The sequence below is a fragment of the Lampetra planeri genome, chromosome 8 (assembly GCF_965212315.1).
Source record: "Lampetra planeri chromosome 8, kcLamPlan1.2.h2, whole genome shotgun sequence".
NCBI classification, from domain to species: Eukaryota; Metazoa; Chordata; class Hyperoartia; order Petromyzontiformes; family Petromyzontidae; genus Lampetra; species Lampetra planeri.
Window position 1 is genome coordinate 158,232 of NC_136114.1, and position 26,498 is coordinate 184,729.

Sequence of the window (26,498 nt, forward strand, 5' to 3'; positions counted from 1 at the left end):
TTCTCCACAGGGAATGCATTATTTGCTCCGCTGCGGATCTCCTGCCACCGTTTTCCCATTCACATGTTTCATTGCTTCTACATACTATTAACATGCCCTCCCTTTGTTAATGCTACCCCCCCCCCCTCCCTTTGGTGCTGCTGATCCTGCATAATGCATGGGCATAATATGACTTTGAAACCCCCCCGCCCACCTCCTACGCATTTCCCATGAATATGCTAAATTCCTCTTGATATGCACATTCTTTTGTTAAGGCTCTCTTCTTCTTCCACCTCCAACTCAGCTTATATATAAGCTCCTAGCTTGGCAGTGTCTCATTCTTCACCTGAAGACGGCTGCTTGCGTTGTAGCCGAAACGTCGTGAGAATTGTTTTATTATGTTTTATTTTTGTTATTTTATTACTTCCCTTCTACGTGACTTTACCGAAAGAACCAAGAAGATGAATCCCTGCAGTCACGAAAGCTTTAAATCGAAAAATACTCACGGACGTTTTGTAAAGTAGATATTTCGCTCTTAATAAATGTGTCGTCACCCTCCACCACCTGACACAGCCAGTAAGGTTTGTCACGTAAACAATGCGCCAGTTAGTTACTTCAGCCCACTGGTGTGTTGGACAGTAAATCCGCAACATTTACAAAACCTGCAACATTTACAAAACCTTTATTATGAATGATATTGGTCGTGAAAGCCTATGTGTTAAACTGATATTTTGCTGTTGTTTTTTAGATGGGCCCAGGTTCCTACATTGCTGGAAAAGCCTTCACCATCGCTGATGCTGCCTTCTTTCCTACCCTTGCTTACTGCTTCAGATTTGGGTAAGTTCTAAGGTACATGGGAACTTTTCCACAGTTGCCTGCAGAGCAGCACATGCTTGAGTCACAATGTGTTCTGTTGAAAAGAAGCTGGGAAATGCAGAGATCCTTTGCTATAAAATGCTGAGCTGGTAGTGTATCCCAAGTGTATACTTTGTGTGTGTGTATATATATGGCCGTTTTCCAGCGCTCCTTTTAATCTGCTAAAACATGTGCATACAAGTAGAATAGCAGTGCGAGGCGTAATGGAAAAATGTGAATGTCGACTTCAGTTGTGCACAAGAACGCCACCTTGACGAGGTGGTGCAACTTACCAAACGCATTTCTCCTCGCCCTGCAGCCGGGTCACATGACGCCAAACACCCAGTTGGTACACAGATAGCATGGCTTAAATGTTTTATTTACTTTAAATAATTATCGAGTGAATGGGGGGGGTCAATAATAAGTTAATATATATTCAGTATTTTGGATTGTCAGAATAAAAAAAATTCCGCAAAAAGTATTGATCACAGCCGATGATGTTGACGGCTATACATTTATAATTACATACTTGCATGTACCGCATTAATTTACATTAATTCAATTGTTGCTACATTTGTAAATTTGAAAACATGTGTAGTGACTCAACTCGGAGACAGTAATACTTGGAGGCACTTCTTTTATTAACACACACTATTGGGGTAACACACACCCTACGTGGGTGCACACTATTATTATTATGACCGTCTACTGTCGGCGGCACTACTAAGTTAGAACAGTTGATAGGCTGTCTGACTAATAGCGCCCCGGGATGGTGAAGACGGAGACGACGACGAGGAGATGGTGACGACGACAAGAAGGTGACGACGATGGACTTGAGCAGCATGACGGGAATCCCACTTCCAGCAACAGCCCCGAGCTCCCGCTCAGGGCCCCCTGTTATTCTCCCAGCGTGGCCTTGCTCCGCCTTGGCCACGCCCCCTTTCTAGAACCTACTCGCGGGTTCCTGGGGCTCCCCGATAGGCCCCTTCTGTGAACTTTCCCCGAGATGTCCGTCTCTCATATACTGACGCGAGTACTGCCGTACACCGCAGTTCCCCTTTTCCGCCAGCAGCCAGCGCTATACCACTACACATGTAAAACAACACTAATAACGCACGTAATAGTTAATGCAACAATATGTTTTTCACGAGTGTTCATTTAAACTTCAATGACAATGCACTGTGCACTATTAATATAGCAGTTTGCAGTTTTTCTCTACATTCCAATTGAAGTCTCAAGCCTTTTTTTCAGGAGGGTCCTACATTTCACATTTGGGAGAGAACCGCTCGCTGTGGTTATTAATCAAGCAAAGTGCGAGTAGTTGTTTAGGTTTTGTCAAATTTGGACCATGACTCCTGCAGTATCGCGGATAATGTACAGCTGATATTTCCGTAAAATGTTTATTTTCTTTTCCTATCTGCGTGTGTGCTGTACCCACTCCAAGTTACATTATGGGATCTTTAACATTCCACTGTGATGCAGGATGGGTACATTTTATGGTAAATACACCAGGTATTTTCCATACACCTGTAGTTATTTACCAGGGCGTTCTACTGAGTTCAAACCATACACCTCTAACAGGTGGCGAACGTGCTACCGCTGGGCCATACCACGGCTCCAATGAAAAAAATATCAAAAATATGCTCTCTATCCAGTTACCTTCTCACTGAAATGTTTTACAATATATTCTCAGAAGCGACCTAGCTACCAATGATAGCTCAACAAAGTTGCTTATCACGTGGCAATGTGTGGCACCCAAATACTCTTAAATGCGTGATGTTGATTTTAAATATGAAGGGAAAAACCAGAGGACCTGGAGAACAATCCACATAACCACAGGGAGAGATTTTCAAACTCCAAATATACAGGCGTCAGGGTCGGGGTCGTATCAACGACTTCCTTTATACCATGCGAGGGAGATAAACATCTCGCCACTGCAGTGCCCAAATCATTTGGAAGTCGGACAGTACTGTAGTTAATAAAATATGTTTACACATTATTTTGCTTGTATGGACTTTGGATATTTTAAATTAGATTTAGCTATGCTTACAAGTTAAATTTGTTTTATGGTTATTTTCTATCGTTTGTGCATTGTGTGTGTATGCGTGCAGACTGTCTGCAGAGAGGTACCCGAATCTGGGTGCTTACTACAAGCTGCTGGAGCAGCGTCCGAGTGTGCAGGCGTCCTGGCCTCCACACTGGAAGGAGAATCCACAGACACAGGATCTTCTCAAGGAGATATAAACATCCTCCACGTTGATTTAGCCTGTACTCAAGTGGGGTTTTGACTTCTATTATCTAATATGATATAAAATGATTTTGTAGTCTTAAAAACCATTGTTTCATTGCATAGCTCTGGTTTTTTAACAAAAGCTAAGATCACAATGTATGGGATGTATTGTATTGCCTTAATGCATTTGAAATTAAACACCTTAAATCTCAAAAGACTTTAGAGCACCCCGCACCCCCCAGTTGAACTGTATTGCCAAATATTTTGTTATACACAATACCACCACACATCTGCAATATTCCAACCCCGAGTGACAGAAAAGATCACGCTGGAAAAGCTCACGCGAGAAATAAGAAATTTCAAATTATTCCCCAAGGAATATCTCTCCAAAAAGAGAAGAACTTAGAAGCAGCTGAGGCGAGATTGACCACACATCTATAATTAGAATAGCATCGTGTCACATGGTCATCTTTCGATTTAAAGCTTTCGTGACTGCAGGGATTCATCTTCTTGGTTCTTTCGGTAAGTCACGTAGAATGGAAATAATAAAATAATAAAATAAAACAATAAAATAATTCTCACGACGTTTCGGCCACAACGCAAGCAGCCGTCCTTTTGTCAAGGCGCCCTTCCCCCCCCTTCCAACCCAGCTTAAATATACGCTCCAAGCATGGTGATTCATTCAGACGATGTCTCCCCGACAGACCTGGTCTTCACCTGAGGATGGCTGCTTGCGTTGTGGCCGAAACGTCGTGAGAATTATTTTATTATGTTTTATTTTATTATTTCCATTCTACGTGACTATACCGATAGAACCAAGAAGACACATGGTCATCGTCACGTGATTGACCACCCCACCCGCCTCAACTTGAGAACATCCATATGACCACTCGTGGGGCAGTCCTTGATTACAAGGAACTCCTGAAACCATCTTGAGAGAGATTCAGAGCAACGACACATTCATGAGATTAAAAGAAAGAGTTTAAAATTATACATTTTTAGGGTGAGGCGATAGTCGTTTCATGCCAAGATTCTTGCCATCGACCCTGAACCAGCTGACAAACGTTTGGCATTTGCCAAGATATTTCTAAACGCAAATGCATTGATCACATATTTGATCATTTAAGTGCACCGGTGGATTAAGAATTTCCATAACTGAGTGATATAAACGTACTGCTCTTGAGCTTCATTGGTTCGCTGCCCGAATGAAGCTCGAAGCGGTTTGAACAACCCCGGGTTGAAGTATGGCGCTGTTGGAACAGGTCGCGTTTAGTCTCGCCTTGTGAAGGGCGACGCGAGTGTTGCCGGTGTGAATTCATCTGGCATGTGTCGTCTTACACAAAGCAGTTGTGACGGGGATTGGACCCAAAGCTATACACGCACATTAAAGCCATGTCCACATCAGCTGTACAATCCACGTTTTAGGGGCTCTCTTCACAGCTGGCTCAGCAACAGATCGATAAGCCACGTGTAGTTATAGCCTCGCTGTATGAAGAAAATTTTAAAAGTATATTCATAAACTTAAATTATAATTGTTGGGTTAAAATAAATGTGAATCCATGTTTGATTCATTGGATAAATGGAAATCCATATTTATGCTTACATTTGAAGTTTATTTTGATAATTAATTTGTAAAATAGCCGTGGCAATTTTGGGTTGATTTAGAAGATTAAAATACGAGGTTGGGGGGTTGTTTAGTGGTGTGGGCTAATGTGGCGTCTCTGTGGCGAGATGTTATCTCCTTCGTGTGGTATATAGGAGGCATGCATTCGATCGTGACCCTGCCACGTGTATTTGGAATGTGTGTTCTCCCTGTTGGTCCCATTGATTTTTTATTCAAGTTCTCCGGTTTTGTCTTCCAAATTTGCAAACATCAATTTCGATTATTTGGCTCCTGTAAATTCCGACATGGTAATCCACTTTGATGAGCTGACATGCGTGGCCCAGTCGCCTCAGAAAAAAAGATCAAGTGTAGAGGTAAATAAAATAGGATTACAGGCAGTCCTTGACTTACAAACACCCGACTTACGAATACGTACGAACCAGCTTCCATGAAATATACTCTTTGAACATTGACTTTAAACGCGAACTCGCACTTCAAATCTGAACTGCGGAACTTGTGTTCAGTGGAGTGATCCTCCGCGAGATGTCATGAGTTAGTCGATCGTGAGTGTGTGCGCACGTGTGTATGTGAAAGTGAGTGTCAAGGTGTGTGCATGAGAGTGTGTCTGTGCCGGGTCTAAGCAAGAACATCTCCTGGACTACATAGTGATGGAACAGCGGATGCGGGCCCATGTCCTTGCCACCAGGACCTACCGTGGAGCTGATCTGCCACCTGACCATCGAATTGTCGCCTGTAAGGTGTGCCTGCCATTCTTCCACTCCAGTGGTGGGTGTACACCCAGGACCCAATTCAAACCCATCATGGCATGGTCCCAACTATTTGATGAAAGTTGCAATCGAGAATTTCATCATCGCTTGCGGCTGGGGTTGGCATCGTCCCCCACTCCTGATGTCGAGGGGAAATGGGCGAGGTTTAGGACTGTGGCTCATGCAGCTGCAATGGCTGCTTTGGGTACACGGTCCAAACCTCAGATACCCTGGCTGACAGATGTGTTCAGGCTGGCTGAGAAAAAGCGACAGGCCCACTCATCGTCTACAGCATCCCACGTCAGAGAATGAGGAGGCTGACCGCAGCCTTCGCTCGGAGGTTCGGAGAGCCGTGAGGCGCTGCAAGGATGGTTTGTGGTCGTGGGTTGCTGAGGAGATGGAGTCTACCTCAATGGCCCGCTATCATAAATCGCTCTTTAATTACTCTGGTTTTTTTCGGTAAAGTCATGTAGGTAACATTTTTTAATAAATTAAATCACGACGTTTCGGAGACAACACAAGCTTCCGTCTTCAGGCGGAACCGTCACAGCAGAATTACTGTATCAAGTGAAGAGAGCTCTAAGAGACACGAGATTATACATAGATTAAGAAGGGGGGGGAGGAGCCAGGATGTGCCGTGGGGGGGGGGGGGTAGATAAGCTGGTGACATCATTTTTATGCTGCAGGAGATGGCCAGTGAGTTAAAACGTGGGCGGAATTTAAGCTGAACAAAAGGGAAGCTAAGTTAAGCCACCTTCTGTTATGCTGCAGGGGATTAGGAGGATTAGGAGAAGGTTAAGGGAGAAGGTAAAGCTGGGGGGGGAGGAGGACGGATGGCCCAAGGGCGAGCCATGTGGAGTAGTAGCAGCTAAACTGCTTGCCTTGCAGTATACTACATTAAACTACAAGGCTGCTAAAGTTTAACTTGGTTAATAACATATGGATATGTTTATGACAATTGAATCTAAACTGTCTGTCTAGCCATAAACTGCACGTGCAGCTAACGTTTAACTTGGTTAATTACATCCTTCCAATGATTGCTCGATCTGAATCCATCATCTCGGTTGAAGTTATGTCTATGTTTGTATATCTGGATCGCTTCATGGACAAATCTTTGGTAGTAACCTGTAGGTTTACAGAGCACCTTGGTATCGGAGAACACAATGTCATGAGAACCAGCAGTATTACAACATTGGTCAGTTACGGCTGAAGAATTCGTCCTGCCATGTTTCAAATGTGACTTGTGCTCGCGAATGCGGTCAGAAATATGTCGTTTCGTTTCCCCGATATAACAATCCCCACAGGTGCAACTCAGTTTGTTGACATCAGGGTACTGTAAGTCAGGAATGACATCATTTATGGATGGGATCAGATCACGGATCTTGAGTACTGTACTTAATCGGACCTGAATCTTGTGTTTGTTTAGAATTTTGGAAATCTTTTTGGTCACGCCTGCTATGTATGGCAACGTAATGATCTTGATCGGTGTCTCCGGGGCTTGTTTCTCCACGGTGGGAGAAACAGCTTGGCAGATAGCACGGTCCGAGTATCCGTTCATCTTGAGGGCCAGATGTACATGTTCCAATTCCCTGTCCAGGTGGTGTTGGTCAGAGATGCAGTGGGCCCTATGGTATAGTGTTTTTATGAGGGAATTATTTTGTGCCGGATGGTGGTGGGAATCAGGTTTCAGGTAGGAATCTGTGTGGGTGGCCTTGTAGACAGAATGTCACAAAGAGCCATTGGGTCTCCTCTCAAACATAACATCCAGGAATGGTAGCTTACAATCCTTCTCCACTTCCATGGTGCATTTGATGGATGGGTGCATGGGGTTGATGTGATCTAGAAATTGGTTCAATGCTGGGAGGCGATGTGGCCAAGTGACGAAAGTATCATCCACGTATCTCTTCCACAGGGAAGGACGCAGAGTGGATGTCTGGATGGCGTCTGTTTCAAATTTCTCCATGAAAACATTGGCTATCACTGGTGACAAGGTATCATTCCAGGTGAAGTAAGTGTTGGTGAGGCAGTGCCTAACCAGCGCAGGGACATCAGGGTTCAGTCCATGTTGGACTAAGTCTTCAATTATTTATTCCTTCTAGATTTGAAGCTTTCGTGACTGCAAGGATTCATACTTTTAGTTCTTTTGGTGAAGTCATGTAGGTAAAAAATGAAATAAAAAATAATAAAAATCAAACAATAAAAATCACGACTTTGTGGAGGCAACACAAGTCTCCATCATCAGGTGGGACTGTCACAGCCAGATTTGCTGCATCAAGTGAAGGAGGGATTCAAGATGTAAGCTCTTAAGTGCCAGTTAAGGGGGGAGGGAGGGGAGGGGCTTATCAGAATGTGGTAGCCAATGAATGGAACGTATCGGGAGGGGGGGGCTAACAGAGGGATGAGGTACTCGTGGTCAACGACGTGTTTATGCGCAAGTCAATGTGGATGTACATAATAGAAAAGGAAAACGAAAATGCCTATGTTTATACCAGTGTTGGCTGACAATAAAGAGAGTACTGTTAAACGTTAGGGATGTAAATACTCGGTAAAGTAAAATAGTGCCTGTCAGATAAGATGGTCCAAAAATGTGTAATTACATCTTTTTTGTATGGTTGATAACATCTTTCCAATGATGACTAAGTTTGTACCCATCATCACGGTTGAAATTATGTCTGTGTTTGTATATCTGAATGGCGTCGTGTACAAACCTTTGATGGTAGCCAGAGGGTTTGCAGAGCACCTTAGTCTCGGAGAAAACAATCTCATGAGAGCCCACCGCGTTGTAGCAATGATCGGCAACGGCGGAAGACTCAATTTTGCCGTGTTTCAAATCTGATTTGTGCTCGCGGACACGATCAGAGACATGACGTTTCGTTTCCCCAATGTAACAGTCACCACAGCTGCAACTCAGTTTATAGACTCCAGGGTATTGCAAGTCAGGGATGACATCCTTCACAGATGGAATTAGATCACGGATTTTATGTACTGTACTGAATCGGACTTGGATCTTATGTTTGTTTAGAATTTTGGAGATCTTTTTGGTCACGCCTGCTATGTATGGTAACGTCACAGTTTTGATCGGAGTTTCAAGTGGCTGTTTCTGTATGGTGGGAGAAACAGCTTGGCGGATGGTGCTATGGTGTCAGGCACTGGGACCTTGGTGAACAGAGAGACCACATCAAAACTAACGAGGACATCATCAGTAGACAGTGCAATGTCCTTGACAAGAGAGACCAAGTGAGTTGAGTTCAGTACTGCTGCAGATATCTTGCCAGTGAAGGGAAGTAGAGTATCCAACAGAAAACGGGCCTGTTTGCAGGTAGGTGAGTAGATCGTGGACATGATGGGCCGTAGTGGGGTACCTTCTTTATGGATCTTGGGAAACCCATAGAATCTGGGAGGTTTTGCAGCCGAGGGTTTCAGGGAGAGCCGCTTGATAAGTTCAATTAGGGAAGTCGAACTCGTGATGATCTTGTTTGTTTTAGTAGTTAGGCTCTTAGTCGGATCTCTATTGATTTTGGAGTAGCTGCCATCATTGAGCAGGTCCTGGATTTTGTTGTTGTATGAGTTTTTATCCATGATGACAGTGGCATTGCCCTTGTCGGCCGAGAGTATGACTGTCATCCCTCTTTTTTAAATTTGCGAGTTCAGAACGCTCGTTTTTGCTCATGTTGCTAATGGGTTTCTTAGCATTCTTGAGGATAGTGGCTATTTCAGCTTTAGCAACGTCCATTTGGATGTGTCCTAAGCATTTGAAGGCTACATCGACATGTGATATTATATCCTCTACTGGGATATGTATAGGGATAACTGCGAAATTCAGCCCTTTAGCTAGTATCGTTTTTAGATTGTCAGAGATTGGGATGTTACTCTGATTAATAACGATCTTGTTAACATCTAGCTTTGTAATGCATGGTTCTGGATTCTTTTTTGCTAGGAGATTAAATTTAGCGATCAGGTTAGCTTTACATTTGGTTGACAGTGAATCAGCAGAGGAGGTTGTCATGTTGTCAACACGATCCCAATCGGAAGGGGACATTTTTTGTGTTAACATTAACTTTGATTGTAAGAGAATCTTGGTCTAAATTATCGAGTTCAAGTCGGAGTAATCGTATTCTCTTTGAGATTAGTGATAGGCTAGATATAAACAGAATCCGTTTAGCGTTCGGTGAAGACACAGCAGCAGATGTGAGTGTGAAAGCGATGGGTATTATTGTCGCGGCATCTCTTGAGGAAGGTTAGCGTCTCGATAAGCTGTGACTTCCTGTCTCGTTGTCTGTTAAAAACTCTAACAGATAAGTGAAAATCCTCCATGTAGATGGCATTAATTCGAGATTTGAAGTTTTCGTGACTGCAATGTTTTTTCGGTAAAGTCACGTAGGTAAAAAATGTAAATACATTAAATCACGACGTTTTGGAGGCTACACAATCTTCCGTCTTCAGGTGGAACCGTCACAGCAAATGTACTGCATCAAGTGAAAAGAGCTCTAAGAGACACGAGATTATATATAGGTTAAGAAGGGGGGGGGGAGGAGTCAGGATGGGCCGCGGGGGGGGGGTATAAACTGGTGACATTATTTTTATACTGCAGGAGATGGCCAGTGAGTTAAAACGGAGGCGGAATTTAAGCTGAACAAAAGGGAAGCTAAGTTAAGCCGCCTTTTGTTAATTCCATGAAAAGTAACCTGCAGCGCCACACCGATTATCAACATTTGGGGAAAGAACGGTGATCCAATCTCCAACCCCCAGGAACAGGTTTGCAGATTTGCTGAGCATTTCTGTGAGGTCCTGTGGGAGGGGAAATCCCTCAGCGCGGAAAACATCGTAGGACAAAGTGGGGATGACTCTGCTGAGGCTGCGGTGCCTGAAATATTGGAAGAAGTCACCCCCTGTGAGTGGCTGGCTGAGGTGCCATCTGTTGAGGAAGTACTAAAGGCGATCCAGAATCTGAGACCAGGAAAGGCACCGGACAGAGATGATCTCCCAAGCGAAATGCTGAGGGAGGCGTTTGTGCACAGACTGCCCTACATGACATAATAACAACAGTCTAGACCACTGGACGGGTTCCGCAGGATTGGAAGAATGCCCTGGTGGTCCCCCTCTTTAAGAAGGGGAACTGCACATACTGTGACAACTACAGGGGCATCTCACTCCTCAGTGTGCCGGGAAAGGTCCTGGCAATGATTTTTCAACATCGCCTTGCCAGGCACGCTGAGGAGAGGCTTGTGGAGCCCCAATGTGATTTCAGGAAAGGGCAGTCCTGCGCAGATGCCATATTTTCTGTCCGTCTGCTACAGCAGAGGTGTACAGAATGAATTCCAAAAAGACCTACATCTCTGCTTTATTGACCTGGTCACCATCAGTAGGCCTGGGCTCTGGGTTGTTCTTCGTGCTTTCGGAGTCCCTGACCTGCTGCTCACGATCATTAAGGACCTTCATGATGGTGAGCGGGCCCGGGTAAAATTACGTGGCCAGGAGTCGGAGCCATTCCCTGTTCATTTTGGGGTGCGACAGGGATGTCCTCTGGCTCCCACATTATTTAACATCTATTTCAACCACGTAGTTCGTGAAGCCTTCAATAGTTATACCGGAGGAATTTCCATCTGTTACAGATACAATGGGAGGCTGATCGATGCCCGGGTGCGGTCAAGGGATGGCTCCCTAGTATTCAACCATGTTATGTATGCCGATGATCTGGTAATTGCTGCTCGCTCAGAGGAGGAGGACCACAGCGGAAGTAGGTGACAGGCGTCGAGCCCTGCGGGCGAGGAGGTCCCGCCCACCATCGTTGCTCCGGCCAGCGACCTCCGGCACCCCTCCCACGGTGGTCGGGCATCGCCAGGGCTGCGAGGCTGTCCTCCCCCTGAGAGGCGACCACCCTCAAGGGCGCTGGGACCCCCGCGCACTCCGCCACCCCGGGCGACTAGCACAGAGCGAGGTGTGCTTGTATGTTCTGGGCCACCTTCCAGGATGTTATCTGGCCCTCCTCGGTTATCGATAAGGCGATCCCGAGCTCCCACGCAAGGGAGAGCAGTCGCTCCAGGGCCAGCGAGTCCAAAGCTTTGCCCTCAAGATCGGGATATGCAGCCTGTGCCAGCGCCAGCGCCAGCAAGGAGCAGCGGAACGCAAGCGGTGGCTCCCCCTCCTCTCACTGCTCACAACAACAAGCAGAGCGCCGGGTGGATAAAGCACAGCACGTTGGCACAGTAGGGGGCACAGGTGGTGTATTGGCCATGCATCTCAGTCATTCGAGCTGTGGCACCTGGATCTGCCCGTGACCTCCTGCCAGCGGGCGTTCGACACTTCACGTGGCCTTAAGGTGCACATAGCCTGGCACAAGCGCCGTGGTGACATCACCGTTACTTAGTGGCGAATGGCGGTTGTTCTTCGGCATGTTCCCATGTGTGTGCGTGGGGAGCAGCTGTGTAGCGGTTAGCGCGCTGCGCTACAAACCCGGCGAACCAAGTTTGATTCCCGTTCATGGCCAACACCAGTGAGGATTATCTGAACTGGTCATTAGTCTCAAATGAGTATGTCGCATGTAAACATCACCACTGTTGATAAAAAGGAGGCCGGGTGTGGTGCTGGCCACCCAGCTCCTCGTGTGCCATGCTTGCTAACAGCGCTTGCCCTTGCAGTCTGCTGAAGGCTAGATGGGGAATCTGCGTCTTTGTGTGTGAAAGTGATTTGTGTGGCTCGGCTGGGGAAGGGGAGGGGATTGAGCAGCGTTGTGTTTTGTGGCATTGTAAGGCTGATGTGGCTGTCTCTTGGTCACTGTTGCACAAAAACACAAAAGTTACCCAAAAGGACATTTAAAAAAATATATAATAAAGTATTGCCATCACATAAATCATCGTGTGCCCACTTCACCAAGTTGTCCAGTCATCTCAACTACCCGTGTGATACCGAAGGAGGCAAGGACACAACGCAACGTACCGACGACAGTCGTCCCCAAATGCCCTTTAAAGCCTCACAGTATGAATCCTTGCAGTCACGAAAGCTTCAAATCTAGAATTAGAGAAAATCTTTAAATGTGGAGTAAGGGTTTGAGACGGCACATGTTACTCGTTCCACTGCTGTTTGCAACCTCAAAACATTCCCATCACAGTGAAGAGGTTTTGTGATAACCAAATATGCCCCACTGCGTCGCCGTCTTCTGCAATTAGAGGTTATGTTAATTATTTTGCAGAGTGAATGCTACCCCACCCACATTCTTAAGTTAAGATGCAGCAATTACACGCTAATGATTCATGGGTACAATAGCGGCGTGCCAGAATTAATCCATGAGGGTGCATACGGATAAAGATTCAAAGGTATGTCCAACAGCTTGACATTTGGTTTAGGTTTGTGACTACAGGAGAATCCCTACAGGTAGGAACAATGTTCCACACTACCCACCAGGGATTTTTTGTCTGTCTGTCTGTGGTGCATAAATAAATATATAATACAAACAGCTCTTTGATTGGTGGAGACCTACTGCCGGGTACGGAGAGGGGAGGGACCTAAGGGAAGGGTGGTCAGGGGAGGGGCCTAAGGGTGGGGGGGGGGTCAGCGGAGGGGCCTGAGGGAGGGGGGTAAGGGGAGGTGCCTAAGCAAGGGGGAGGGGCCGATAGTTAAGGGGGTTGAGGATCTTCTTGGCTATTTCAGTAAAGTCACCTTCTACGTGACTTTACCGAAAGAACCAAGAAGATGAATCCCTGCAGTCACGAAAGCTTTAAATCGGGGTTGAGGATGTCGGGGAGGGTGGGGGGAAGGTAAACACGCCCACTCATCCAACTGCCCCCCCCCCGAACGCTGCGCTGAGTGTGTGTGTGAGTCTGAGAGTGTGTGCGTGTCTGAAAGTGTGATGGTGAGTGTGTGTGAGAGTGGGTGCATGTGTGTGTGAGTCTGAGAGTGTGAGAGTGAGTGTATGTGTGTGTGAGTCTGAGAGTGTGAGGGTGAGAGGGTGAGAGTGTGTGTGTGAGTCTGAGAGTGTGAGTGTGTGTGTGAGTCTGAGAGTGTGAGATTGAGTGTATGTGTGTGTGAGAGTGAGTGGCCTGGCACAAGCGTTGTGGTGACGTCACCGCCACTTAGTGGCGAATGGCGGTTGTTGTTGTGTGTGTGAGTCTGAGAAAGTGTGAGTCTGAGAGTGTGATATGTGAGTGTGTGTGTGAGTCTGAGAGTGTGAGAGGTGAGTGTGTGTGTGAGTCTGAGAGTGTGAGTATGTGTGTGAGTGAGAGTGTGGGCGTGAGTGTGTGTGTGTCTGAGAGTGTGAGAGTGTGTGTGTGTGAGTGTGAAAGTGAGTGTGTGTGTGAGTCTGAGAGTGTGAGATGTGAGTGTGTGTGTCAGTCTTAGAGAGTGTGAGCGTGAGTGTGTGTGTGTGAGTCTGAGAGCGTGAGAGTGTGTGTGAGTGTGAGTCTGAGGGTGTGAGAGTGTGTGAGTCTGAGAGTGTGAGCGTGAGTGTGTGTGTGTGAGTCTGAGAGCGTGAGAGTGTGTGTGAGTGTGAGTCTGAGAGTGTGAGAGTGTGTGTGAATCTGATAGTGTGAGAGTGAGTGTATGTGTGTGCGTGTCTGAGAGTATGAGTGTGTTTGAGTCTGAACGTGTGTGTGTGAGCGTGAGTGTGTGTGTGCGAGTCTGAGAGTGTGAGGGTGAGTGTGTGTGTGAGTCTGAGAGTGTGAGAATGTGTATGTGTGAGTTTGAGAGTGAGTGTGTGAGTCTGTGAGTTTGAGAGTGAGTGTGTGTGTGAGTCTGAGAGTGTGAGATGTGAGTGTGTGTGTGTCAGTCTTAGAGTGTGAGATGTGAGTCTGTGTGTGAGTCTGAGAGTGAGTGTGTGTGTGAGTCTGAGACTGTGAGCGTGAGTGAGTGTGTGTGAGTCTGAGAGCGTGAGAGTGTGTGTGAGTGTGAGTCTGAGCGTGTGAAAGTGTGTGTGTGAGTCTGAGAGTGTGAGAGTGAGTGTATGTGTGTGCGAGTCTGAGAGTATGAGAGTGTGTGTGTGTGAGTCTGAAAGTGTGTGTGTGAGGGTGTGTGTGTGCGAGTCTGAGAGTGAGTGTGTGTGTGTGAGTCTGAGAGTGTGAGAGTGAGTGTGAGAGTGAGTGTGTGAGTCTGAGAGTGTGAGAGTGAGTGTGTGTGAGTCTGAGAGTGTGAGAGTGAGTGTGTGTGTGTGAGAGTGAGTGTGTGTGTGAGTCTGAGAGTGTGAGATGTGAGTGTGTGTGTCAGTCTTAGAGTGTGAGATGTGAGTGTGTGTGTGAGTTTGAGAGTGTGAGAGTGTGTGTGTGTGTGTGAGTCTGAGAGTGTGAGAGTGAGTGTATGTGTGTGCGAGTCTGAGAGTATGAGAGTGTGTGTGTGTGAGTCTGAAAGTGTGTGTGTGAGCGTGAGTGTGTGTGTGCGAGTCTGAGAGTGAGTGTGTGTGAGTCTGAGAGTGTGAGAGTGAGTCTGAGAGTGAATGTGTGTGAGTGTGAGAGTGAGTGTGTGTGAGTCTGAGAGTGTGAGCGTGAGTGTGTGTGTGTGTGTGAGTCTGAGAGTGTGAGAGTGAGTGTGTGTGAGTCTGAGAGTGTGAGTGTGTGCGAGTCTGAGAGTGTGAGAGTGTGTGTGTGTGAGTATAAAAGTGTGAGGGTGAGTGTGTGTGCGTGAGTCTGACAGTGAGTGCATGTGTGTGTGAGTCTGAAAGTGTGAGAGTGTGTGTGAGTGTGTGCGATTGAGTGTGTGTGTGAGTCTGAGAGTGTGAGAGTGAGTCTGAGAGTTAATGTGTGTGAGTGTGAGAGTGAGTGTGTGTGAGTCTGAGAGTGTGAGAGTGAGTGTGTGTGTGTGAGTCTGAGAGTGTGTGTGTGTGTGTGAATCTGAGAGTGTGAGCGTGAGTGTATGTGTGTGTGAGTCTGTGTGAGTCTGAGAGTGTGAGAGGTGAATGTGTGTGTGAGTCTGAGAGTGTGAGAGTGAGTGTGTGGGCGTGAGTGTGTGTGTCTGAGAGTGTTAGGGTGTGTGTGTGTGAGTCTGAGAGTGTGAGAGTGTGTGTGTGTGAGTCTGAGAGTGTGACAGTGTGTGTGTGAGTCTGAAAGTGTGTTTGTGAGTCTGAAAGTGTGAGAGTGTGTGTGTGTGAGAGTGAGTGTGTGTGTGTGAGTCTGAGAGTGTGAGAGTGAGTGTGTGTGAGTCTGAGAGTGTGAGTGTATGTGTGTGCGAGTCTGAGAGTATGAGAGTGTGTGTGTGAGTCTGAAAGTGTGTGTGTGAGCGTGAGTGTGTGTGTGCGAGTCTGAGAGTGAGTGTGTGTGTGTGAGTCTGAGAGTGTGAGAGTGAGTGTGTGTGAGTCTGGGAGTGTGAGTGTGTGCGATTCTGAGAGTGTGAGAGTGTGTGTGTGTGAGTATAAAAGTGTGAGGGTGAGTGTGTGTGCGTGAGTCTGACAGTGAGTGCATGTGTGTGTGAGTCTGAAAGTGTGAGAGTGTGTGTGAGTGTGTGCGATTGAGTGTGTGTGTGAGTCTGAGAGTGTGAGAGTGAGTCTGAGAGTGAATGTGTGTGAGTGTGAGAGTGAGTGTGTGTGAGTCTGAGAGTGTGAGAGTGAGTGTGTGTGAGCGTGAGTCTTAAAGTGTGAGAGTGTGTGTGTGTGTGAGAGTGAGTGTGTGTGTGTGCGAGTCTGAGAGTATGAGGGTGAGTGTGTGTGTGAGTCTGAGAGTGTGAGAGTGAGTGTGTGTGTGAGTCTAAGAGTGTGTTTGTGAGTCTGAAAGTGTGAGAGTGTGTGTGTGTGAGAGTGAGTGTGTGTGTGTGAGTCTGAGAGTGTGAGAGTGAGTGTGTGTGTGTGTGAGTCTGAGAGTGTGTGTGTGAGTCTGAGAGTGTGAGAGTGAGTGTATGTGTGTGCGAGTCTGAGAGTATGAGAGTGTGTGTGTGTGAGTCTGAAAGTGTGTGTGTGAGGGTGTGTGTGTGCGAGTCTGAGAGTGAGTGTGTGTGTGTGAGTCTGAGAGTGTGAGAGTGAGTGTGAGAGTGAGTGTGTGTGAGTCTGAGAGTGTGAGCGTGAGTGTGTGTGTGAGTCTGAGAGTGTGAGAGTGAGTGTGTGTGAGTCTGAGAGTGTGAGTGTGTGCGAGTCTGAGAGTGTGAGGGTGTGTGTGTGTGAGTATAAAAGTGTGAGGGTGAGTGTGTGTGCGTGAGTCTGACAGTGAGTGCATGTGTGTGTGAGTCTGAAAGTGTGAGAGTGTGTGTGAGTGTGTGCGATTGAGTGTGTGTGTGAGTCTGAGAGTGTGAGAGTGAGTCTGAGAGTTAATGTGTGTGAGTGTGAGAGTGAGTGTGTGTGAGTCTGAGAGTGTGAGAGTGAGTGTGTGTGTGTGTGAGTCTGAGAGTGTGTGTGTGTGTGTGAATCTGAGAGTGTGAGCGTGAGTGTATGTGTGTGTGAGTCTGTGTGAGTCTGAGAGTGTGAGAGGTGAATGTGTGTGTGAGTCTGAGAGTGTGAGAGTGAGTGTGTGGGCGTGAGTGTGTGTGTCTGAGAGTGTTAGGGTGTGTGTGTGTGAGTCTGAGAGTGTGAGAGTGTGTGTGTGTGAGTCTGAGAGTGTGACAGTGTGTGTGTGAGTCTGAAAGTGTGTTTGTGAGTCTGAAAGTGTGAGAGTGTGTGTGTGTGAGAGTGAGTGTGTGTGTGTGCGAGTCTGAGAGTGTGAGGGTGAGTGTGTGTGTGAGTCTGAGAGTGTGAGAGTGAGTGTGTGTGTGAGTCTGACAGTGTGTTTGTGAGTCTGAAAGTGTGAGAGTGTGTGTGTGTGAGAGTGAGTGTGTGTGTGTGAGTCTGAGAGTGTGAGAGTGAGTGTGTGTGAGTCTGAGAGTGTGAGTGTATGTGTGTGCGAGTCTGAGAGTATGAGAGTGTGTGTGTGAGTCTGAAAGTGTGTGTGTGAGCGTGAGTGTGTGTGTACGAGTCTGAGAGTGTGTGTGTGAGTCTGAGAGTGTGAGAGTGAGTGTATGTGTGTGCGAGTCTGAGAGTATGAGAGTGTGTGTGTGTGTGAGTCTGAAAGTGTGTGTGTGAGGGTGTGTGTGTGCGAGTCTGAGAGTGAGTGTGTGTGTGTGAGTCTGAGAGTGTGAGAGTGAGTGTGAGTGTGTGAGTCTGAGAGTGTGAGAGTGAGTGTGTGTGAGTCTGAGAGTGTGAGAGTGAGTGTGTGTGTGTGAGAGTGAGTGTGTGTGTGAGTCTGAGAGTGTGAGATGTGAGTGTGTGTGTCAGTCTTAGAGTGTGAGATGTGAGTGTGTGTGTGAGTTTGAGAGTGTGAGAGTGTGTGTGTGTGTGAGTCTGAGAGTGTGAGAGTGAGTGTATGTGTGTGCGAGTCTGAGAGTATGAGAGTGTGTGTGTGTGAGTCTGAAAGTGTGTGTGTGAGCGTGAGTGTGTGTGTGCGAGTCTGAGAGTGAGTGTGTGTGAGTCTGAGAGTGTGAGAGTGAGTCTGAGAGTGAATGTGTGTGAGTGTGAGAGTGAGTGTGTGTGAGTCTGAGAGTGTGAGCGTGAGTGTGTGTGTGAGTCTGAGAGTGTGAGAGTGAGTGTGTGTGAGTCTGAGAGTGTGAGTGTGTGCGAGTCTGAGAGTGTGAGAGTGTGTGTGTGTGAGTATAAAAGTGTGAGGGTGAGTGTGTGTGCGTGAGTCTGACAGTGAGTGCATGTGTGTGTGAGTCTGAAAGTGTGAGAGTGTGTGTGAGTGTGTGCGATTGAGTGTGTGTGTGAGTCTGAGAGTGTGAGAGTGAGTCTGAGAGTTAATGTGTGTGAGTGTGAGAGTGAGTGTGTGTGAGTCTGAGAGTGTGAGAGTGAGTGTGTGTGTGTGTGAGTCTGAGAGTGTGTGTGTGTGAATCTGAGAGTGTGAGCGTGAGTGTATGTGTGTGTGAGTCTGTGTGAGTCTGAGAGTGTGAGAGGTGAATGTGTGTGTGAGTCTGAGAGTGTGAGAGTGAGTGTGTGGGCGTGAGTGTGTGTGTCTGAGAGTGTTAGGGTGTGTGTGTGTGAGTCTGAGAGTGTGAGAGTGTGTGTGTGTGAGTCTGAGAGTGTGACAGTGTGTGTGTGAGTCTGAAAGTGTGTTTGTGAGTCTGAAAGTGTGAGAGTGTGTGTGTGTGAGAGTGAGTGTGTGTGTGTGCGAGTCTGAGAGTGTGAGGGTGAGTGTGTGTGTGAGTCTGAGAGTGTGAGAGTGAGTGTGTGTGTGAGTCTGACAGTGTGTTTGTGAGTCTGAAAGTGTGAGAGTGTGTGTGTGTGAGAGTGAGTGTGTGTGTGTGAGTCTGAGAGTGTGAGAGTGAGTGTGTGTGAGTCTGAGAGTGTGAGTGTATGTGTGTGCGAGTCTGAGAGTATGAGAGTGTGTGTGTGAGTCTGAAAGTGTGTGTGTGAGCGTGAGTGTGTGTGTACGAGTCTGAGAGTGAGTGTGTGTGTGTGAGTCTGAGAGTGTGAGAGTGAGTGTGTGTGAGTCTGGGAGTGTGAGTGTGTGCGATTCTGAGAGTGTGAGAGTGTGTGTGTGTGAGTATAAAAGTGTGAGGGTGAGTGTGTGTGCGTGAGTCTGACAGTGAGTGCATGTGTGTGTGAGTCTGAAAGTGTGAGAGTGTGTGTGAGTGTGTGCGATTGAGTGTGTGTGTGAGTCTGAGAGTGTGAGAGTGAGTCTGAGAGTGAATGTGTGTGAGTGTGAGAGTGAGTGTGTGTGAGTCTGAGAGTGTGAGAGTGAGTGTGTGTGAGCGTGAGTCTGAAAGTGTGAGAGTGTGTGTGTGTGTGAGAGTGAGTGTGTGTATGTGCGAGTCTGAGAGCATGAGGGTGAGTGTGTGTGTGAGTCTGAGAGTGTGAGAGTGAGTGTGTGTGTGAGTCTAAGAGTGTGTTTGTGAGTCTGAAAGTGTGAGAGTGTGTGTGTGTGAGAGTGAGTGTGTGTGTGTGAGTCTGAGAGTGTGAGAGTGAGTGTGTGTGTGTGTGAGTCTGAGAGTGTGTGTGTGAGTCTGAGAGTGTGAGCGTGAGTGTATGTGTGTGTGAGTCTGTGTGTGAGTCTGAGAGTGTGAGAGGTGAGTGTGTGTATGAGTCTGAGAGTGTGAGAGTGAGTGTATGTGTGAGAGTGAGTGTGTGTGTGTGTGTGAGAGTGAGTGTGTGTGTGTGTGTGCGAGTCTGAGAGTGTGAGGGTGAGTTTGTGTGTGAGTCTGAGAGTGTGAGAGTGAGTGTGTGAGTGTGAGAGTGAGTGTGTGTGTGAGTCTGAGAGTGTGTGTGTGAGTCTGAGAGTGTGAGCGTGAGTGTATGTGTGTGTGAGTCTGTGTGTGAGTCTTAGAGTGTGAGAGGTGAGTGTGTGTATGAGTCTGAGAGTGTGAGAGTGTGAGAGTGAGTGTATGTGTGAGAGTGAGTGTGTGTGTGTGTGAGAGTGAGTGTGTGTGTGTGCGAGTCTGATAGTGTGAGATGTGAGTGTGTGTTTCAGTCTGAGAGTGTGAGATGTGAGTGTGTGTGCGAGTGAGAGTGTGAGTGTGTGTGTGAGTGTGAGTCTGAGAGTGTGTGTGTGTGAGTCTGAGAGTGTAAGAGTGAGTGTATGTGTGTGCGAGTCTGAGAGTATGAGAGTGTGTGTGTGTGAGTCTGAAAGTGTGTGTGTGAGCGTGAGTGTGTGTGTGCGAGTCTGAGAGTGAGTGTGTGTGTGTGAGTCTGAGAGTGTGAAAGTGAGTGTGGGTGAGTCTGAGACTGTGAGTGTGTGTGAGTCTGAGAGTGTGAGAGTGTGTGTGTGTGAGTCTAAAAGTGTGAGGGTGAGTGTGTGTGCGTGAGTCTGACAGTGAGTGCATGTGTGTGTGAGTCTGAAAGTGTGAGAGTGTGTGTGAGTGTGTGCGAGTGATGTGTGCGTGAGTCTGAGAGTGTGAGATGTAAGTGTGTGTGTGAGTCTGAGAGTGGGAGATGTGAGTGTATGTGTGAGTATGAGAATGAGTGTTTGTGAGTCTGAGAGTGTGAGCGTGTGTGTGTGTGAATCTGAGAGTGTGAGAGTGTGTGAGTGTGAGTCTGAGAGTGTGAGAGTGTGTGTGTGAGCGTGAGTGTGTGTGTGCGAGTCTGAGAGTGAGTGTGTGTGAGTCTGAGAGTGTGAGAGTGAGTGTGAGAGTGAGTGTGTGTGTGTGAGTCTGAGAGTGTGTGTGTGAGTCTGAGAGTGTGAGCGTGAGTGTATGTGTGTGTGAGTATGTGTGTGAGTCTGAGAGTGTGAGAGGTGAGTGTGTGTATGAGTCTGAGAGTGTGAGAGTGAGTGTATGTATGAGAGTGAGTGTGTGTGTGTGTGAGAGTGAGTGTGTGTGTGTGCGAGTCTGAGAGTGTGAGGGTGAGTTTGTGTGTGAGTCTGAGAGTGTGAGAGTGAGTGTGTGAGTGTGAGAGTGAGTGTGTGTGTGTGTGTGAGTCTGAGAGTGTGTGTGTGAGTCTGAGAGTGTGAGATGTGAGTGTGTGTTTCAGTCTGAGAGTGTGAGATGTGAGTGTGCGTGCGAGTCTGAGAGTGTGAGAGTGTGTGTGAGTCTGAGAGTGTGTGTGTGTGAGTCTGAGAGTGTAAGAGTGAGTGTATGTGTGTGCGAGTCTGAGAGTATGAGAGTGTGTGTGTGAGTCTGAAAGTGTGTGTGTGAGCGTGAGTGTGTGTGTGCGAGTCTGAGAGTGAGTGTGTGTGAGTCTGAGAGTGTGAGAGTGAGTGTGTGTGAGTCTGAGAGCGTGAGTGTGTGCGAGTCTGAGAGTGTGAGAGTGTGTGTGTGTGAGTATAAAAGTGTGAGGGTGAGTGTGTGTGCGTGAGTCTGACAGTGAGTGCATGTGTGTGTGAGTCTGAAAGTGTGAGAGTGTGTGTGAGTGTGTGCGATTGAGTGTGTGTGTGAGTCTGAGAGTGTGAGAGTGAGTCTGAGAGTGAATGTGTGTGAGTGTGAGAGTGAGTGTGTGTGAGTCTGAGAGTGTGAGAGTGAGTGTGTGTGTGTCTGAGTCTGAGAGTGTGTGTGTGTGTGTGAATCTGAGAGTGTGAGCGTGAGTCTGAAAGTGTGAGAGTGTGTGTGTGTGTGTGTGAGAGTGAGTGTGTGTGTGTGTGCGAGTCTGAGAGTATGAGGGTGAGTGTGTGTGTGAGTCTGAGAGTGTGAGAGTGAGTGTGTGTGTGAGTCTGAGAGTGTGTTTGTGAGTCTGAAAGTGTGAGAGTGTGTGTGTGTGAGAGTGTGTGTGTGTGAGTCTGAGAGTGTGAGAGTGAGTGTGTGTGTGAGTCTGAGAGTGTGTGTGTGTGAGTCTGAGAGTGTGAGCGTGAGTGTATGTGTGTGTGAGTCTGTGTGTGAGTCTGAGAGTGTGAGAGGTGAGTGTGTGTATGAGTCTGAGAGTGTGAGAGTGAGTGTATGTGTGAGAGTGAGTGTGTGTGTGAGAGTGAGTGTGTGTGTGTGCGAGTCTGAGAGTGTGAGGGTGAGTTTGCGTGTGAGTCTGAGAGTGTGAGAGTGAGTGTGTGAGTGTGAGAGTGAGTGTGTGTGTGAGTCTGAGAGTGTGTGAGTCTGAGAGTGTGAGATGTGAGTGTGTGTTTCAGTCTGAGAGTGTGAGATGTGAGTGTGTGTGCGAGTCTGAGAGTGTGAGTGTGTGTGAGAATGTGAGTCTGAGAGTGTGTGTGTGTGAGTCTGAGAGTGTGTGTGTGAGTCTGAGAGTGTGAGCGTGAGTGTATGTGTGTGTGAGTATGTGTGTGAGTCTGAGAGTGTGAGAGGTGAGTGTGTGTATGAGTCTGAGAGTGTGAGAGTGAGTGTATGTATGAGAGTGAGTGTGTGTGTGTGCGAGTCTGAGAGTGTGAGGGTGAGTTTGTGTGTGAGTCTGAGAGTGTGAGAGTGAGTGTGTGAGTGTGAGAGTGAGTGTGTGTGTGTGTGTGAGTCTGAGAGTGTGTGTGTGAGTCTGAGAGTGTGAGAGTGAGTGTATGTGTGTGTGAGTATGTCTGTTTCAGTCTGAGAGTGTGAGATGTGAGTGTGCGTGCGAGTCTGAGAGTGTGAGAGTGTGTGTGAGTCTGAGAGTGTGTGTGTGTGAGTCTGAGAGTGTAAGAGTGAGTGTATGTGTGTGCGAGTCTGAGAGTATGAGAGTGTGTGTGTGAGTCTGAAAGTGTGTGTGTGAGCGTGAGTGTGTGTGTGCGAGTCTGAGAGTGAGTGTGTGTGAGTCTGAGAGTGTGAGAGTGAGTGTGTGTGAGTCTGAGAGTGTGAGTGTGTGCGAGTCTGAGAGTGTGAGAGTGTGTGTGTGTGAGTATAAAAGTGTGAGGGTGAGTGTGTGTGCGTGAGTCTGACAGTGAGTGCATGTGTGTGTGAGTCTGAAAGTGTGAGCGTGTGTGTGAGTGTGTGCGATTGAGTGTGTGTGTGAGTCTGAGAGTGTGAGAGTGAGTCTGAGAGTGAATGTGTGTGAGTGTGAGAGTGAGTGTGTGTGAGTCTGAGAGTGTGAGAGTGTGTGTGAGTGTGTGCGATTGAGTGTGTGTGTGAGTGTGAGAGTGAATGTGTGTGAGTGTGAGAGTGAGTGTGTGTGAGTCTGAGAGTGAGTGTGTGTGTGTGAGTCTGAGAGTGTGAGAGTGTGTGTGTGTGTGTGTGTGAGAGTGAGTGTGTGTGTGTGCGAGTCTGAGAGTATGAGGGTGAGTGTGTGTGTGAGTCTGAGAGTGTGAGAGTGAGTGTGTGTGTGAGTCTGAGAGTGTGTTTGTGAGTCTGAAAGTGTGAGAGTGTGTGTGTGTGAGAGTGTGTGTGTGTGAGTCTGAGAGTGTGAGAGTGAGTGTGTGTGTGAGTCTGAGAGTGTGTGTGTGTGAGTCTGAGAGTGTGAGCGTGAGTGTATGTGTGTGTGAGTCTGTGTGTGAGTCTGAGAGTGTGAGAGGTGAGTGTGTGTATGAGTCTGAGAGTGTGAGAGTGAGTGTATGTGTGAGAGTGAGTGTGTGTGTGAGAGTGAGTGTGTGTGTGTGCGAGTCTGAGAGTGTGAGGGTGAGTTTGTGTGTGAGTCTGAGAGTGTGAGAGTGAGTGTGTGAGTGTGAGAGTGAGTGTGTGTGTGAGTCTGAGAGTGTGTGTGTGAGTCTGAGAGTGTGAGATGTGAGTGTGTGTTTCAGTCTGAGAGTGTGAGATGTGAGTGTGTGTGTCAGTCTTAGAGTGTGAGATGTGAGTGTGTGTGTGAGTCTGAGAGTGTGAGAGTGTGTGTGTGAGTCTGAGAGTGTGAGATGTAAGTGTGTGTGTGAGTCTGAGAGTGGGAGATGTGAGTGTGTGTGTGAGTCTGAGAGTGAGTGTTTGTGAGTCTGAGAGTGTGAGCGTGTGTGTGTGTGAATCTGAGAGTGTGAGAGTGTGTGAGTGTGAGTCTGAGAGTGTGAGAGTGTGTGTGTGAGCGTGAGTGTGTGTGTGCGAGTCTGAGAGTGAGTGTGTGTGAGTCTGAGAGTGTGAGAGTGAGTGTGAGAGTGGGTGTGTGTGTGTGAGTCTGAGAGTGTGTGTGTGAGTCTGAGAGTGTGAGCGTGAGTGTATGTGTGTGTGAGTATGTGTGTGAGTCTGAGAGTGTGAGAGGTGAGTGTGTGTATGAGTCTGAGAGTGTGAGAGTGAGTGTATGTATGAGAGTGAGTGTGTGTGTGTGAGAGTGAGTGTGTGTGTGTGCGAGTCTGAGAGTGTGAGGGTGAGTTTGTGTGTGAGTCTGAGAGTGTGAGAGTGAGTGTGTGAGTGTGAGAGTGAGTGTGTGTGTGTGTGTGAGTCTGAGAGTGTGTGTGTGAGTCTGAGAGTGTGAGATGTGAGTGTGTGTTTCAGTCTGAGAGTGTGAGATGTGAGTGTGCGTGCGAGTCTGTGAGTCTGAGAGTGTGTGTGTGAGTCTGAGAGTGTAAGAGTGAGTGTATGTGTGTGCGAGTCTGAGAGTATGAGAGTGTGTGTGTGAGTCTGAAAGTGTGTGTGTGAGCGTGAGTGTGTGTGTGCGAGTCTGAGAGTGTGTGTGTGTGAGTCTGAGAGTGTGAGAGTGAGTGTGTGTGAGTCTGAGAGTGTGAGTGTGTGCGAGTCTGAGAGTGTGAGAGTGTGTGTGTGTGAGTATAAAAGTGTGAGGGTGAGTGTGTGTGCGTGAGTCTGACAGTGAGTGCATGTGTGTGTGAGTCTGAAAGTGTGAGAGTGTGTGTGAGTGTGTGCGATTGAGTGTGTGTGTGAGTCTGAGAGTGTGAGAGTGAGTCTGAGAGTGAATGTGTGTGAGTGTGAGAGTGAGTGTGTGTGAGTCTGAGAGTGTGAGAGTGAGTGTGTGTGTGTGTGAGTCTGAGAGTGTGTGTGTGTGTGAATCTGAGAGTGTGAGCGTGAGTCTGAAAGTGTGAGAGTGTGTGTGTGTGAGAGTGAGTGTGTGTGTGTGTGCGAGTCTGAGAGTATGAGGGTGAGTGTGTGTGTGAGTCTGAGAGTGTGAGAGTGAGTGTGTGTGTGAGTCTGAGAGTGTGTTTGTGAGTCTGAAAGTGTGAGAGTGTGTGTGTGTGTGAGAGTGTGTGTGTGTGAGTCTGAGAGTGTGAGAGTGAGTGTGTGTGTGAGTCTGAGAGTGTGTGTGTGTGAGTCTGAGAGTGTGAGCGTGAGTGTATGTGTGTGTGAGTCTGTGTGTGAGTCTGAGAGTGTGAGAGGTGAGTGTGTGTGTGAGTCTGAGAGTGTGAGAGGTGAGTGTGTGTATGAGTCTGAGAGTGTGAGAGTGAGTGTATGTGTGAGAGTGAGTGTGTGTGTGAGAGTGAGTGTGTGTGTGTGCGAGTCTGAGAGTGTGAGGGTGAGTTTGTGTGTGAGTCTGAGAGTGTGAGAGTGAGTGTGTGAGTGTGAGAGTGAGTGTGTGTGTGAGTCTGAGAGTGTGTGTGTGAGTCTGAGAGTGTGAGATGTGAGTGTGTGTTTCAGTCTGAGAGTGTGAGATGTGAGTGTGTGTGCGAGTCTGAGAGTGTGAGTGTGTGTGAGAGTGTAAGTCTGAGAGTGAGTGTGTGTGAGTCTGAGAGTGTGAGTGTGAGAGTGAGTGTGTGTGTGTGAGTCTGAGAGTGTGTGTGTGAGTCTGAGAGTGTGAGCGTGAGTGTATGTGTGTGTGAGTATGTGTGTGAGTCTGAGAGTGTGAGAGGTGAGTGTGTGTATGAGTCTGAGAGTGTGAGAGTGAGTGTATGTATGAGAGTGAGTGTGTGTGTGTGAGAGTGAGTGTGTGTGTGTGCGAGTCTGAGAGTGTGAGGGTGAGTTTGTGTGTGAGTCTGAGAGTGTGAGAGTGAGTGTGTGAGTGTGAGAGTGAGTGTGTGTGTGTGTGTGAGTCTGAGAGTGTGTGTGTGAGTCTGAGAGTGTGAGATGTGAGTGTGTGTTTCAGTCTGAGAGTGTGAGATGTGAGTGTGCGTGCGAGTCTGAGAGTGTGAGAGTGTGTGTGAGTCTGAGAGTGTGTGTGTGTGAGTCTGAGAGTGTAAGAGTGAGTGTATGTGTGTGCGAGTCTGAGAGTATGAGAGTGTGTGTGTGAGTCTGAAAGTGTGTGTGTGAGCGTGAGTGTGTGTGTGCGAGTCTGAGAGTGAGTGTGTGTGAGTCTGAGAGTGTGAGAGTGAGTGTGTGTGAGTCTGAGAGTGTGAGTGTGTGCGAGTCTGAGAGTGTGAGAGTGTGTGTGTGTGAGTATAAAAGTGTGAGGGTGAGTGTGTGTGCGTGAGTCTGACAGTGAGTGCATGTGTGTGTGAGTCTGAAAGTGTGAGCGTGTGTGTGAGTGTGTGCGATTGAGTGTGTGTGTGAGTCTGAGAGTGTGAGAGTGAGTCTGAGAGTGAATGTGTGTGAGTGTGAGAGTGAGTGTGTGTGAGTCTGAGAGTGTGAGAGTGTGTGTGAGTGTGTGCGATTGAGTGTGTGTGTGAGAGTGAATGTGTGTGAGTGTGAGAGTGAGTGTGTGTGAGTCTGAGAGTGAGTGTGTGTGTGTGTGTGAGTCTGAGAGTGTGAGAGTGTGTGTGTGTGTGTGTGAGAGAGTGAGTGTGTGTGTGTGCGAGTCTGAGAGTATGAGGGTGAGTGTGTGTGTGAGTCTGAGAGTGTGAGAGTGAGTGTGTGTGTGAGTCTGAGAGTGTGTTTGTGAGTCTGAAAGTGTGAGAGTGTGTGTGTGTGAGAGTGTGTGTGTGTGAGTCTGAGAGTGTGAGAGTGAGTGTGTGTGTGATTCTGAGAGTGTGTGTGTGTGAGTCTGAGAGTGTGAGCGTGAGTGTATGTGTGTGTGAGTCTGTGTGTGAGTCTGAGAGTGTGAGAGGTGAGT

The 26,498-nt window shown here is 47.6% G+C and overlaps 1 protein-coding gene across 1 annotated transcript in view; it reads left to right on the top strand.

The window, feature by feature from the left end:
* The window catches only part of LOC144720178 (glutathione S-transferase A-like), a 50,796-nt gene extending 47,517 nt beyond the window's left edge, over positions 1-3,279 (top strand). Inside the window, exons 5-6 of the mRNA XM_078596677.1 lie at positions 728-816; positions 2,946-3,279. Coding sequence (XP_078452803.1) covers positions 728-816; positions 2,946-3,078 — 222 coding nt within the window. The 3' untranslated portion in view covers positions 3,079-3,279. The remainder of the gene's footprint in view (positions 1-727; positions 817-2,945) is intronic.
* Positions 3,280-26,498: the final 23,219 nt, after the last annotated feature.